The sequence below is a fragment of the Athene cunicularia genome (genome assembly GCF_003259725.1).
Source record: "Athene cunicularia isolate RWA chromosome 5 unlocalized genomic scaffold, athCun1 chr5_part1, whole genome shotgun sequence".
Taxonomy (NCBI): domain Eukaryota; kingdom Metazoa; phylum Chordata; class Aves; order Strigiformes; family Strigidae; genus Athene; species Athene cunicularia.
Window position 1 is genome coordinate 31,574,482 of NW_020799101.1, and position 15,600 is coordinate 31,590,081.

A 15,600-nucleotide genomic window follows, 5' to 3' on the forward strand; every position below is an offset into this window, starting at 1 on the left:
TAAGCACTGGTGTGGTTTTTTGAAACAGAAACAGCATGATTTCAGTTTGGAAAAGTGTTATGTGGCAATGTAGGCTTTGTCTAAACCTTTCTAGAGAATTATTACTAAAGCTACGGTAGTTATTTAATGTTTGTTTGTAATTGGCATAGAATCACAAATTCTGTGAGGTAGTATACAAAAGATGAGATAAACATGACACATCAGACTTCTTCCTCCAGGCTACAGGGGTAGGGAAGTCATTATAAGAGTCAGCGAAATTAAAAGTGAGAGCGCATAATGGTGATATAAGGGAGAGGGAGTGACAGCCAATACAAGATAAAGAATGTACTGGAGAATAGAGTTAAGCAAAATGATACAGAGCAGAATAGAATGGTTAGAACTGAAAACGCAGCAAAAGTGAAATGAAAAGAAGCAGAAGGTTACACTTTGCTGTAGAGTTTGGGAATGAGAAATATGTTCAAGGCCTCTTTTTCTTAAGTATCTGTCCTATCTTTACAAGTGTGTATGGTGGTAAACTGCCCCCTACTCTGCTTTATTGCCACCAAAGGCCTTGTATTGCTACACATAAATATGTATTTCACCTGTCAGACCTATTTGACAAGTGTATAGTATTCTCCCATGACCTTAGAACATGGATGCTGAGAAGGTGGTCACATGGAGTCTGGATATCCTGCACGAATAGTATTCAGCGTAACTCTAAACAGAAATTCTTGAAATTTAATTTTTGGGTATTGACTACTTATTTCGTACAAGCTTTCATAGTTTGCAACTCCTAAACCACATTAAAGACAGCTTAATCTGCATGTATTCAGTAAATTGCAATTATTGCAGGTATGTATGTTGTAAGTTAGGAAGGTTATAAAAGACAAAGTGGATACTCAAATATATGAGATCAGTTGGCCTTGAAAGGTCTTGCTGTAATGACTTTCAGCTGTTTTAAGAAATGATCTAATAATGCCTACACTAAATGAATGTATTTGCAGTTCAGGTGTTCGTTATAAAAACTTATTCCAAGTGCCTCTCTAATGCTGCCTATTATGTTCAACCTTGTGATACCTAGAATTTATACAGTATTTTAGAAAATCATTTAAAGGACATGTAGTCTGCACCCAGTTATTGTATTTGCTAACATTTCCAACAAAACCTAGTAGTTTTGTTCTTTATTTTATATATTCCGATTGACTTGGAAAGTTATGTGTTTGTAGGACCTACACGAGTACGAGTTGTTTAAATTATATTCAGCTCATCAATATGTTATCTTTTAAAAACATCTGCTTTCATTTGTATCTTTATGGAGATGTTGATAGTTGGTTTTGCAAGGTTGCTTTTGAGTGTCATCTTTATGCCATAATTGAAGCAATTTGTGGGATCTTGAAGAATCTGCTTTATTCAAGTCAACTTCTGGTATTTACAGGTACTACAGAGCGGGTGTGTCTGATCCAGGGAACAGTTGAAGCACTAAATGCAGTTCATGGCTTCATTGCAGAGAAGATTCGAGAAATGCCTCAAAATGTGGCCAAGACAGAGCCTGTCAGCATTCTACAGCCTCAGACCACTGTTAATCCAGACCGCATCAAACAAGTGAGTTTTTGGTTGGGAATAGAGAGTCACAGCAGCTCTTTAGAAGTCTTAAAACTTTAAGGCTGCAAGGGGTCAGCATAACATGTTCTTTAAGAAAATGTTATTTTACCCTCTAGTAATTTGCTGGTGCTGTTTTTCCTTGTACTTACACGTTCCATGTTTCTCAGCAGTTCTTTTAGACAGTGTTTCATAAATTTCAATGCCACACTAATGTGTTTCTTTCATAAATGTTTCTTTACTGTATAAGCTGATAATACACTTATAGGTTTTAGTTAAAGATCGCTGAATTTTAATCTTAGACAATGAACCTCTCTGTAAATCTTTAGCATTACAAAAAATCAGAATAACTGAATGTTTTCTACTTTTATGTATTTAAAATAAAAACAAAATGTTCATTGGTGGTTTTGACCCTATATTAGATACTTTGAAATCTTACCTGTAAGAACTTGAAAATACAAAGATCATTTACTTGGGATGTTTTCCACAATTTCAGTTTATGTTATTTTTGGCATCTTTTTGCCTGTTTTACACTGACTTCTTTGAATATCTATGGGCAATGCAAAATATATTTTCAAGGTATTATTGGTGTAGTAGTCTTCAGATTCTTCAGCTCATTATCTTTTTCAAGAACAATTTTATTTTTTTCAAAAATTACCCTGTATGGAGAATGTGAAATATGTCATACAGGATTGAAGATTATTTTCCATTGTATTGAATAAGAAAAAGCTGAGGAAAGAAATGAGTAAACGTTAGTAAAATTTTGTTTTGTCTATCTATCATATATATGATAGAATTTAGTTTTTCACCTGTCCTATATGGGAAAAGATTGTTTTGTCCTTCTACACTAGCAAGATTCAGTATCTTATAATTTGGTAACTGTATGCAATTACTTTACTTTGTATATAGTGACATACATAGAATTCTTCTATGAATATGTCTTTGAACAGGATGAGTTTGGAACAATCGATCTGCTTTAGATAGATGAAACTATGCATAAGCCGTTTTATATGATATCTAATATTTAATACTATATTAGTTTTTCTGTATATGCAATACTTTTACTTAAAAGATACTCTAGATAATTTATAAGAAAATACTAGAAAGAAAAGCCCCAATTTTATAAGATTAGTTTCTCAATTATTAGACATGAAAATGATTATGCCAGAGGTAGAGAGAAAAAGCTGATGCGATCTGTATTTTGAATGGCTTTTCTGCTTGTAAAATGTTAAACGTTATGCTAATACTTCTTAACCCAATGGGAAATAAGTGTTCTCTATAACAGTGAAAAGTGTTTTTCCCCTTTTCAATGAAATGAAACTAATTTTTTAGTAAGTCAGTAAGATCCTGAGAAACTAGATTACAGAGCTGTTTAGTGACATGCCTAAATATTTCCTGTCTTGTATATGTAATTGATAGAACTTGTCTACAGTACTCCAGAAAACTTATTTGTAAAGTAGTTGAGGGTTTTTTCCAATTTTTTTTTTTTGGTTGGTGGGTTTGGGTTTTGTTGCGTTCTTTTTTGTAAACACAATTTTTTAAACACAATTCCATGTTTGGAATGCTGAATTAAATTCTGAAGTGATGGATTAGTGAATAGAGCTGCTGCTAGTGAAGTGTGTAACTTATAAGACTGTTATTTAGTGGCTGGCTCTACATAATAGAATTTTAATATATTACCTGTATACATACAGGTGCATAATAATATGACTGCAAATATTTGAGATATGCATATGCATATGTTAGAGCATTTTTAACACAATGAATGGATTAACTTCTCTTTTAATGAAGCAACTTCTATTCATGATAAATTCATACACTATAAATATTGACTCAATAAATCTTAAATCCATTATTTTTACCAAGAAGTGTAATTGTTAGCTTAGTTCTTAGAGCTTGCAGTCATGTAATCTATCCTCCAATGTCAGAATATCCTGTATCGTAATGAGAGATATAATACCTCTAAGAAATTAAAAGTATAATATTTTATAATAGTTGGTCATGATCCAGAAGGCCAGTGTTGCTATTATTTTTTTCAAATAGTAGACAGGACACAATTTTATTAAAATGATTGGGGTAATGTATAATACAAGTAATTTTGAACTTGTCAAAAAATAAGCCTTATGAATGATCATCTTCTTTTACACAAATTTTTACATGGTTTATCCTGTCTTGGAGTATTACCCAAGAACTTTGGTAGCCAAAATATGTTGCAGATTGAAGGAAATGGACAGCATTTGAGATTGAGAGTTGATTTGTAATAATCAATTTTACCTTCATTAGGACCTTTGAAGATATTTCTATTTGCTTTCTAGCTGTTTCTACCAAAAAAGCAAAGGTAGTTTTCCCCCCATAAATGGTGATACCTGTTGTTGAAGCCTTGCAATGCCACCCACATCTATATGAGCATGAAGCTCTCATTTCTCTGTGGTCATTTCTTTGTCCTGGGCTGCTTAACTGACACTTGCCAGATGACAATACCAGGTAGTTCTCCCCTCCAAGCAGTTCTGATAGATGTTTAATTGACAGACGTTTGCATCTTTTATCTCTACATAACATAAATAATCTCTTCATAGATGTCAGCCATCTACTGCTTGTAGGTATCATTTGACAATAACCAACTGACTCCAGTACACTTTTGGTTCCTAGAAACTGCTATGAGCATCTAACCTCACTTTTCTCTATTACTTGAAGTGTCACACCAGCTATTTCAGACACTATTGTAACTCAGGTGAACAGAGTACAATTTTCATAAAGTGATCAGGAGCCTGAGCTGTTTTGGTTTTGTAATTAGCATACAAAGCTTTAAATTTCACCTCTAAATTAAGAGCAGCTCCTATGAACAATGGAAAAGGCTGCATAATGTGGTCTTATCAAATCACTTTTAGAGAAACTATTGCAGCTTCATTGTATGCTAGTTGAAATTTCCTTCCAGCTTCAAGTTGTTTTACAGGTAGCAGGTGCTGTAGCAGGCTGTCCAGTAAGAACATGGAGTCAAAGATGACCATTGCAGACCTGTGCATTATATGGAAGGAAAGATGTGTGATCTTACAGCTAATTCTGCATTAAGCAGGAGTTTACACTCTTTGGTCTTCCAACGTCCCTTCCAACCTGAATCATTCTTTGATTCGATGAAATGTTTAGCTATGAAAGCATGAACAATGGTTTTAGAATTTCTTCCTTGAAAATCTAGCATAAAACTTTCACATATAGAACTTCCAATTAATGTTTTCATTGGAGCCAGTTTCATTTCAACTTTTTTGGTAGATAATTAACCTTTCATGAGTAGTTAACTTCTGTTCATTAATCATGGTCCCAGACATTATATTCAGAATCTGAAAAACTGAATGTCTGAACTCAGATTTGTAAATTCACATTCTTCTAGTGAAAATGACTACTTCAGAAATGCTGATCAACAAAAAACCCCCACATTCACTGTCTTTAAATAAAATGTTTTCTTTTAAGTGCTTAAATAGAACGTGAGTTAAAGAATACAAATGTGAATATATTGGCTTAAATGGTGGATTGGTTTGGGGTTTTTTTTGATACAGGATATGAGTTGTTCTGACTGTAAAGACTTGGTAGACTTCAACAAATGTTTTGGGTTGGAAGGGACCTTAAGGATCATCTAGTTCCAACCCTCCTGCCATGGGCAAGGACACCTTTCACGAGACCAGGTTGCTTAAAACCCCATCCAACATTGTCTTGAACACTCCCAGGGAGGGGGCAGCCACAGCTTCTCTGGGCAACCTGTTCCAATGTTTCACCACCCTCACAATGAGGAATTTCCTTACTTCTAATCTAAATCTACCCTCTTTAATTTGTAAAACTGTTACACCTTGTCCTATCACTATACTCCCCGATAAAGAGTCCCTCCCCATCTTTCCTGTAGCCCCATTTTAAGTACTGGAAGGCCGCTATAAGGCCTCCCCAGAGCCTTCTCTTCTCTAGGGTGAGCAACCCCAACTCTCTCAGCCTGTCCTCACAAGGAAGGTGCTCCAGCCTCCTGATGATCTTCGTGGCCTCCTCTGGACCTGCTCAAGCAGGTCCATGTCCTCGTTATGTTGGGGGCCCTAGAGCTGGACACAGTACTCCTGGTGGGATCTCACAAGAGTGGAGCAGAGGGGGAGAATCACCTCTCAGCCTGCTGGCCACACTTCTCTTGATGCAGCCCAGGACACGGTTGGCTTTCTGGCTTGTGAGCGAACATTGCTGGCTCATAGTCAGTTTTTCATCTGTCAATATCCCCAAGTCTGTCCTTCCTTACGAAACTTTCACTGGTTTCCTATAATGCCTCTCTGTTCTGATGAGCCTTTCTTCTATTTATCATCCATTTAAGGCAACAGCCTGTCACCTATATGAACCTTACTAAACTCCAACTCCACATTTTTCATTTCAGGTAAACAATAGTAAGTAGTTTTGTAGAACACGGTGTCTCCATCTAGTCAATAATTTCTCTTAAACTTTTCTCACTGTTGAACATAGGTGATGAATCACACCAGTTGCCATTCTGCAATGAGTAATAAGATATGCAGATGTGTTTACAAGTTGTGAGGAGAAAAAAATGCCATTATTTACTAGGGAGGCAATTCTATAAATTAGATCTCATGTCAAAAGTTTAGCATTCCATTAAAATGTGTATCCTGTATCCTTTCCCTCATGTGCCCTTGACTTAATTCTGGTGCCAGATCACTGTTTTAATTTTCTGTTTCATTTCACCAGTGTTGGTTATAATATCAATATGTATGTGGAACTATGTTTTATGAGCACAATTAACTCTGTAGCTGATGATTAACTCTTCACTGTATGTGCTTCAAAAGTTGAATGTGAATAGAAGATTTGTTGGGGGATGAACAGCATCATTCAAAATTATAGAAATTTTCAGTAGTGTTCTTATTTTTAAGAAAATTCTGAAGTTATCTCATGCCTTCTGATGGCTTTATAGTTTTGGTAGTATTTTTCCAAATCCCAAAGATAGGCCATAATCAAAAGCTGACCTTTTCTTATTGGTGTTTATTTGACCCAAATCTTAGATGCATATCTTATGTGTTTTGATGCCTGTGTCTGGTTACTTGAGTTTTACAGTATGTCTATTTAACAGCACCAAATCTTCTAGTATTCCTGTGTTACTTTGACAAGTTTTGAGTAAAGAGAATGTCCTGATTTCTTCTTTGTCCATTTTACTTTAATTTTCATCTTAAATCATTCCCTCCATCCAGAGTTGCTCTGATGATCCAAATGGCACCTGCTGGTTTGCTTTAAGCTTCTTAAACCTTCTTGTCCCCAGACATGAGATAACATGAGATAATCTTTCTTTTACATCATACTTACCACACTTTTTTCTTTTTTCAAAGACGAGTCCCAAAGGGTTCATAAATGCAGATAAGTTACCTCTATATATGCCAGTTTTCTTAGTCTTTTTGTATTGCCCTATGCCCCATCTATTCTTTTACACAAAAGCAGAACCAAATGCAAAGAGCATGTAATATAATCGGAATGTACTTTATTTGTTCTTTACAGAAGTGAAAAGGTGGCAAGTAAAATTAGATCACTGAGTTCATCAAGGTAGCGTTTTTACAATCTGGATTCTAAATAAATTATTAATCCTTGATTATTTCTTTTTTCCAAATTTTATTTTGGAAATGTCTTATGTATTTATACAGTCATCACTGAGATGCAAATTGTTTGCCAGAGTTACAGATTAAAGAAATTCACAGCAGATGAAAAGAAGATTCAGTATATTTAGCAAAGCATGTGGTCTGTTTAGAAAGGCTCATCTCTGATACTGTTGAAAGTCTAGTAAGTCAGTTCAGCACAATGAGGCCTTGCAGTGCGCTCTATTTCTCATCTTAGCTGCAAAAGGTATTCAACTATTTAATACAATTCAAAAAAGATACCACCTTTTCTTAAAGAGCATTAAAATATTGGCTTAAGCAAACTAGTTTTGTTGTCACTTTAATTTCAGTGAATTAAAAGCACCAATATTAATATATACAAGGCTGAAACTCAGTATTAGCTTAGTATTAATAGTAATTTAATGTGGATAATATTATTGCCAAGACTGTTTGGCAACCCCTGTAGTGAAAAACTAGAATTTGGGAAGCTGTAAATGCAGTTTCATGTTCACATTTAAATGACATTCTTTACATGCTTTCATGTCTAACCCTGTTTTAAAATGGTATTTAATTTTCTGCATTTTCTTTCTACTCTTCTATATATAAATATATTAATACGTGCTGAGAATTAAGTTAATGGTCTCAGTACAACATTTATTATCTAGAGTGTAAGTATTGAATTTTTTTTAGTATATATAAGGGTGTGGCTTTTGTGGTTTATATGTAGTTCTACATTAGACATTTCATGAAGTCATTGAAAGAGAGCTCAGAGACCTTTTGAAACTCTGTGCAGATGGAGTATATGTATTCTGTACTGCCATGATACAGCTGTATCTTCACTCTGTTACTCAAAAATATGAAGCATGGAAGTGTGATGCTTTTGTCATCTTTCTGCACCCTTTAGTATGTTGTGCAGTCTCACAGTATAATCAATTCTTGTGGGCAACACAAAGAAGAATTATTTTCTTGGACTTTCAGAAAATACTACAACTCAAATATGGCTCAAACAGAATTTTATTTCTTAAAATTAACTCTGTTTTCTCAAACATCTGTTCTAGAAGCTTAAAATAAAAACAAACAAAACTCTTACCTGTTAATATAGTCTTCCATTCATTGTCTCATAAGTAATAGGAAAGGAAATAATATTTGAGAAAACAGAAGAACAATTTCATTATAGATTGAACTATGCTATTCAAGATATAAAAAAACCTACGTGAGTCTTAGAAGTGCAGTATGGAAGAAATTCTGACTTGCTTTTTTCTATAACCTTGCCAGCAGTCAACCTGCAATTTCAGGAAAGCTTCAATTATAGTACACATTTCAGTCTCAAAAATTGAAACTCTGTAATGTAAATTCATCTTATGATTTCTAATCACTTTATATATATCATTCCCAGAAGCCTAACAACTACTAAATTCAAGTGCTTGCCTAATGCAAAACACTTGCTAAATTTAAAAAAAAAAAAAATTCTACGCTGCATAATAAATCAGAATTATTGAGCTCTGTCCAACTTTCTTTAAGAAGTAATTTTGCCTAGAAGTTCTTGCGAAACAATTGAGAGTATATCAATAAATTACTTAGCAGCCAGTGGAAATTCAATACAAAATCTAAATGCTGTGTTTCATTTTTTATTTTTGAGAAATTACTTTGTGTTACTTTAATGTTGAAGAAATAAATAGGTGTGTCTCCATAAATTAATGTGTCTCCAGAATTATACAGAAACATGAAAAGGGATGAATTTTTACAAAATGCTCTCAGTTCTTTTATACACACACACAGACACACATACACACACACAGGTTATATGTATATATGTATGTATAGATATATATAAAAAAAAAATAAAGCAGTTATGTCATTAAGCACAGTAAGAGAAATTTATCCTCAAACTCTATTAACCTGATAAAGAAAACACAAAACAAAATATCTTGCTGCTATTTTCAGTATTTTGTCATTGGTATGTGTATTGGGAAAAAAATGTGTACGCCCATACTTGATTTCATTAATACAGTTGTTTTACTTCTAAATGTTTTTATCTTTTTCCATTGTATTTTAAACAAGCTTTTGCTAGAATAGAATAGTGAAATACTTCTACTTAATAGATGTTACAGTTCAACAGTCACCTGAAATGATTATTGTCACTCCTTTTTCATCCCAGCCATACATCTCTGTACTTCAGGAAGATTGAAGTTAATTGAAAACCGAGAGGCTTCCAGTTTCTTAAATTACTTGTGATATCAGTGATTAGGTCATTATTCAGTGTTTAACTGTTCTATGTATTTTCTGATAAGTCCACTGTTTAGTTTTAGTGATGCCTAGAACAAACTATTTTTCTTTTTATTAATTAGCCTAGCATATAAAAAGAATATACAATGCAGTATGTCCTAGTTAGCAGTGGTGTTGATCACACAAACTATCAGATGTCTGACATTTTAGTCAAAATATATTTTTAGAGTTTTGCTATAGAACAGTAACAATCTTTTAATTTTATTTTATTTTTTTTTTTTTTTTTAGTTCAGGATAACAGCTTAATATATAGCTATAATAAAGAGAACCTATGAAGATGTTATGGTCCTCCATTCTATTTGGTTGGGAGTTGGGGTTCTTTTGTTTCTTTTCCCATTAGTTTAAGCTTAAATGATAAAGATCAGTTCATTGCAATTTCAGACTCTGGTAAGAGAGGTATTGAATCATCCCACTAAAACCAGAAGTATAATTCCATAACTGAATAGGGTTAGCCCTGTACTATCATGGAATCTGACTCTTCTTTTTTCTAAATAATTCTATCCTCTCATAAACAAACCCATGCTCTGTACAGAAAGACATGGGAGAATCCTTAATAATCAGTTTGGTTTTCACAATGTACAGTGTCTGCTGACCAATAACATTCTGCCAAGGTACATATTTTTTTAATGCTCTGTACATGATAGTAATTTTTTACTTAAGCCTCTTGAAAGAGACCCACTTGATGATTAAGCTGTATATGGTGGTTTTTTGGTTTTATTGTTTCATAACATGAGTTACAAGTTGGAAACACAAATTAAGGATCTGTTTCTTAAGGTATTTTTTTCCTGTTTTGGCTGCTTGTTTATGTACAAACTATGAAAAAATAGATCTTCATATTGCTTAACATACAGCTAAATTATTTGTGTGTGCATATGTACAAGCCCGTATTTTGCTAATACACAACTTTATGCATTCACAGTGTCCCAGCTTTCTCATATGCATTAAGAGTTTTAGTGCAAAAGTATGTATACCTATTTTATGAGGGACTGTCAATGATTGTAAGTAACAGAACTGCTGAAAGTGTGAAATTTTGCTTCATTTATTTCTCAGTAGTTTTGGTTAGTAATTATATGACCATATGATAAATCACATTGTATAGCATTCTAGTATCTTATTTCTTAAAGCAAAAGTAGTGTAAATTTTGGATTTTTTTTAATAATATTTATATATTACAAAGATGTCAAAAACATGCTTTGAATAACTATTGTATGTTATGTTTTGAAGATTGATATTTTACATTTTCACTACATTTATAGAAAAGAAGAGTTATTTTGTCAGGATCTAATACTTTAAAAAGAGAAATGTGTATATAAAAATTTTAAACAGAGCAGTGCTTTTTTGATATGTTCAAGAATTAATGTTAAGCGTTTGTATATTATTTAGAAAACGTGATCAATAAATATGACTCTTAATTCTTTTTTGTGTTTATTTTGAACACAGGTCTGATGATAAGTTATTAATCTTTGCTCAACTAAATGAACGTTTTTAACACTAATCATAAATATATTGTAGTAATTTGTTGTGAAGGTATTAGTTGCATGTTCATCTGTCATGAGATTGATGTTTACATTTTTTCACCTGCCTCTTGATTAAAAAATATCAATGAATATTTTAACAGTTAGTATATTACTAAAAACTCAGTAGCTTCGGTGTAATTGTAAGATATGGAACACAGTTTGCTGGCTATAGTCCGTGTTATAGAATGGTGCATTATAAGGTGCCAAAGTAAATGTGTCTAACTTCTTTCAGACATTGGCCCTGTTTGTTTGTAGACTGATAACTGTTTCTAGTGTGCTCATTGAACTTGCTGGAATTTTTGTTTACTATAGTCTTCATTTTCCCCAAGAGGAGGAGAGAGGAAAGAATATATTCCTCATGTGGTCAGCATATTTTTGAGTATTTATGTGAGTTCACCATCTTGATTTCAAGTCATGAATTTGTTTTTACATGCATAAGCATGCATATTTACATGCATTATTTATCCAATTGACTTTAAATTCCATTAAGTTCCAATGAGTAGGAGAAAGATTTTTGTCTTAGGCATTTTTTATTTATTTTAATTTTCTAGTTATGTTACTTTTGTTGGTTTATTTATTTTTTTAACTGTTCAGTCTAAGGCTTGTAAAGGTTGATTTGCTCCTGAACTGCTTTGTTCCCAGACATTGCCATCTTCCCCAACTACCACCAAGTCCTCTCCATCTGATCCCATGACCACCTCCAGAGCCAATCAGGTACAGTATCATCCTACCATCTACACCATACTTTTCACGGGTGACAGCTTGCAAACTGGAGAAAAAAAGATATGGTGGGTTAAGGATTTATTCGTTCATTCACATATATACACCCATAACCATAGATAATCTAACTCTTGCTAGAAATTGGTAAATTGAATGGAAAACATTTTTCTTCTTTTAATTTGTTTTGTTGTCTTTTTTAAATCTCTGATGAAAGCAACATATCCTGTGAAACAGTCTTTTTTAAAATTTGACTAATAAATACCAAGGATACAGGCTGATGTGTCTGTAGACAGAATAACTATTGGTATATGTATGTTTATGTATATATGCACACACGTATTTACTTCCTGGATCATTCATAAATTATAATGGAGTAACCCCTAAAACCATGCTTTATTAGCTGGATATCAACCTAGGAATGGCAAACAGACTTCTTTGTTTATTTAATTTAAGAATTTTGAAATATGTTTGTGGACAGTAACATAGGGACATTATTTAAGTAGTGTATGTAATAAAAAATAGATTTGAAATGAAAATTTACTGATGAAGAATGAAGTAAAATTAAGTCTAAAAGCATACTAAACAAATTTAAGGTTAATTCATGTCTTATTTTTAAATGCATAAATTGTGCTTTTAGCAGTATTTTAATTACACTCATGTATTTCTCTTTTAAGTGGAAAAAGAATATTCATTATGTCCACAAATCATCATACTGTATATCTTTTTGCCTTCCCTATGAAAATTGTTAACGTTACTTCATACCATGCTCTTTAGAACTGATTTATGCTTAATAAATACCTTATTTTTTTAATGTACTGTTAAATTTAATGTATTTTGTGTTCAAATAATGTAAGTATTCAGTATTTGCTAAGTTTTTAACACACAATCTGTTTATTTAAGTTAGCAGAATGCTTCTATCAAATCTTGCACAAATTAGATCAAATACTAGAAAAGTGGTTTTTTTCACAAGAAGCTAATTGTCCCTGGAAGTTAACATTATTATTAATTACTTATCCTTTGATATTTTGTGAACTGCTTAGTACTTGCTGGCTGTATGAACAAACAATTTAACATACAACAGTACACAAACATATTAAAGCAATATATCTTTGATCAGCACATGACTAGCTGTTGAAAGGGATGTCTAATACAGAAAGTAATGAAATTTAGGGAGAAATTGTACAGATAGAAGAACTACTAAGAAAAATATAAATTGCGATATCCCTCACTTCAATTTGAAAGCCGCCTTCATCAGCCTGCTTCCATTCCAGCAACAGTTATTTGGCTTCATCTTCATTAAATGACAAAGATAAAATCTTGGCCAACAGCTAGGGATATTTTATGAACACTCTGTTCAGCCTTTATTCTCTCTTAATTTTAGTATTTTCCGTATTGTAATTAGAATTTTTTTAAAATGTTGAGTGCACAGATCTTTTTTAAAAGTGTTCTTACTACTTTCCTGTGTCTTCTTTCCCACTTTTTTTTTTCTTTTGAATTATGAGTATACACTGATGATCATTATTTGTAGAAAAAGGAAGAGGTGCTTTGATTTACAGGAAATACTGTTTGAGCATGCTGTTTAGTTAGCATCAGAAAAGTACTACTTTGCATCTGTTCTATGAATTTTGAATTATCAAAATTATAGTTTAGTGTATAAACTTTAAATTACTTTTTTAAGAGCTGAAAATACTGATTTTATAGGGAGTTATTCTGTGAGAATATTGTCAAGTGATATAGCTGAATATATAAACTAAGGGAAATGTATGCTTTGTGTCTTGCCTATATCCCACATTACATCTTTTAATGCATTTTACTCATAACCTGTGCTCAATTCAGATTTCATATAAATAATCAAGATCTCTTTTGAACAGCATTAAAATTATATATATGAACAGTAATGACTTCGTTCAGTGACTTTTGGAACTGCTTTTATCATGAGCCCTTGACATTCCTACTGGTTTGTAATTATTTTAAGCCCCCTAGTATTTCCTAGTGGTTTCTAGCCATTCCAGCAGGGAGCACAAAGCAAATAAAGCAGTTAAGGCCTTTTTGTTCATTCTAGTGATAAGTGACGTAGCTGGCAATTGTTCCCAGACTGTAGTAGCGATTAGCATTCAGCACCAGTGTATCGACAAGTATCTGCACTGCGGCTGTCACACGAAAATAGGTTCCAACACAGTAATCTCAAACCTGTCAGTACCCGTGTAAGTACCCAATCAGAGAGTATTAGAGAACAACAATGAATGTTTGTTTTGATATATGGCTGTGTAAGATGATTCTCAATAGAAAAGAACCATTCAGGTATGGGTTTTCTCACAAGATATTACGATAACAGGAAAGTCAGAAAATTCAGTGTTAAGATGTAAGATAAATTCACAGTACACATTCTTGGGTGGATATAGTAGCATATCAGGCTTAAGATAATTTAATTTTCTATAATATTTTAACTATGACAAGACAGTATTTTATATTAAAGATTAGTAAGGTGATTAAGCCAGGTTTAAGCAATGCTTAATGCTGGGTTGCTGTTGGAGTAGATTTTTAAACTGGGTTGGAGGACTCCACATAAATCATTGCAATTAGAGAACTGTCAAGGATGTGTATTGATGAGCATACCTGATGCGATCCTTCCTGCTATACGAGCATGTCGGTTGTATTCTCCTGACAGAGCTTGCATAGTGGGAAGAACAATTTCTAGGCATGCTTTTTACTGCAACAGGAAAATAGCTCTGCCAACAGAGGTCAGAGGAAGCTGGGCAGGAAATTTGGCTTCTATTATGTCTTCCTTTTAATGACTCACTTTGCCTCCATTCAGATGAGATCATAACACCTTTGTATGCAATTTTGGCTTTTGTTGAATTGTTGGTTTTTGAAAAATCCAGTGCTCATGAAACTACTCATTATATGATTCTCAGGAAGATAGTCTCTAAAATGTCTTACTGAAAGAAAACAGTTTCTTCAGAACTGTCATGTGTTGTGTTATACCGAATTGCCCATATGCAACAGAAACCTCTGTGTTGAAGTGTTTTTTTCTTTAGTTCTTTGTTCTAGGAAGATATACATCTGTCAATATTACTGTTATAAAGGTCTTGTTTATTTTTGCAGTAGAACTTCCTTGGGCCTTTGTTCACATTAAAAATTCATGCATTGCAAACTTCCCAAGGAAGAAAGAACCAAAGAGGTAATAGAATTAGGGATATTTCAAATAACTTTTTTTTTTTTTTTTTAACCCTCCTGTCTGCCTGTCACTGAAAAGAACTCAATCTTTCTGTACTTTTAAACTGAGAGCTTCTGTGTTACCCTCTTATGAACTTTGTCAGAACACTGGCAGTTAGCTACAGTGGTGAAACTCTTCTGCTAACGCCCCTGGAGCTGGCAGAATAAAGCTTTACTTTTATTTACCAGAAGGTAGAAATCAATTTTACTTTTCCACAGTACACTCCAAGTGGGAATTTAATCTCAAAAGTGATGAATAACACCATAAATATCATACAAAACATGCCTGCTTTTCTTCTGTAGCACATTGTAAAGGTGTGAGTTTTAATACTTATTTTAACAGTTAAGTGACGTTAGACAAATACTTCTATAATTAAACTGTTTACATATTTTCTTTTGTTTACAAGATTTTTTTCTTATCTGCTTGATTTATTGATGTTACTATTATTTTAGAGGGAGAAACATGAGTGATATAAACCTAAGCTTTGTAATTCTCCTCAGTTTATTTGTACACCTGTAAATGCAGTTGCCATACTTGCATGTTTCCTTCTCCAATCCTCCCTTTTTCCACAAGATTGATACTACTGCTGACCTTTACTACTGGCTGTAAGAGAATAAAAGGCCACAACACACATTCCCACTTACAAATGTGTCAGGAGAGTGATGGG

The 15,600-nt window shown here is 33.2% G+C and overlaps 1 protein-coding gene across 2 annotated transcripts in view; it reads left to right on the top strand.

The window, feature by feature from the left end:
- The window catches only part of NOVA1 (NOVA alternative splicing regulator 1), a 154,470-nt gene that overhangs the window by 113,868 nt on the left and 25,002 nt on the right, over positions 1–15,600 (top strand). Inside the window, exons 3-4 of one of the 2 annotated variants that reach the window (XM_026849087.1) lie at positions 1,415–1,581; positions 11,639–11,710. In XM_026849087.1, coding sequence (XP_026704888.1) covers positions 1,415–1,581; positions 11,639–11,710 — 239 coding nt within the window. The remainder of the gene's footprint in view (positions 1–1,414; positions 1,582–11,638; positions 11,711–15,600) is intronic. The other variant, XM_026849088.1, reaches the window with a different exon arrangement.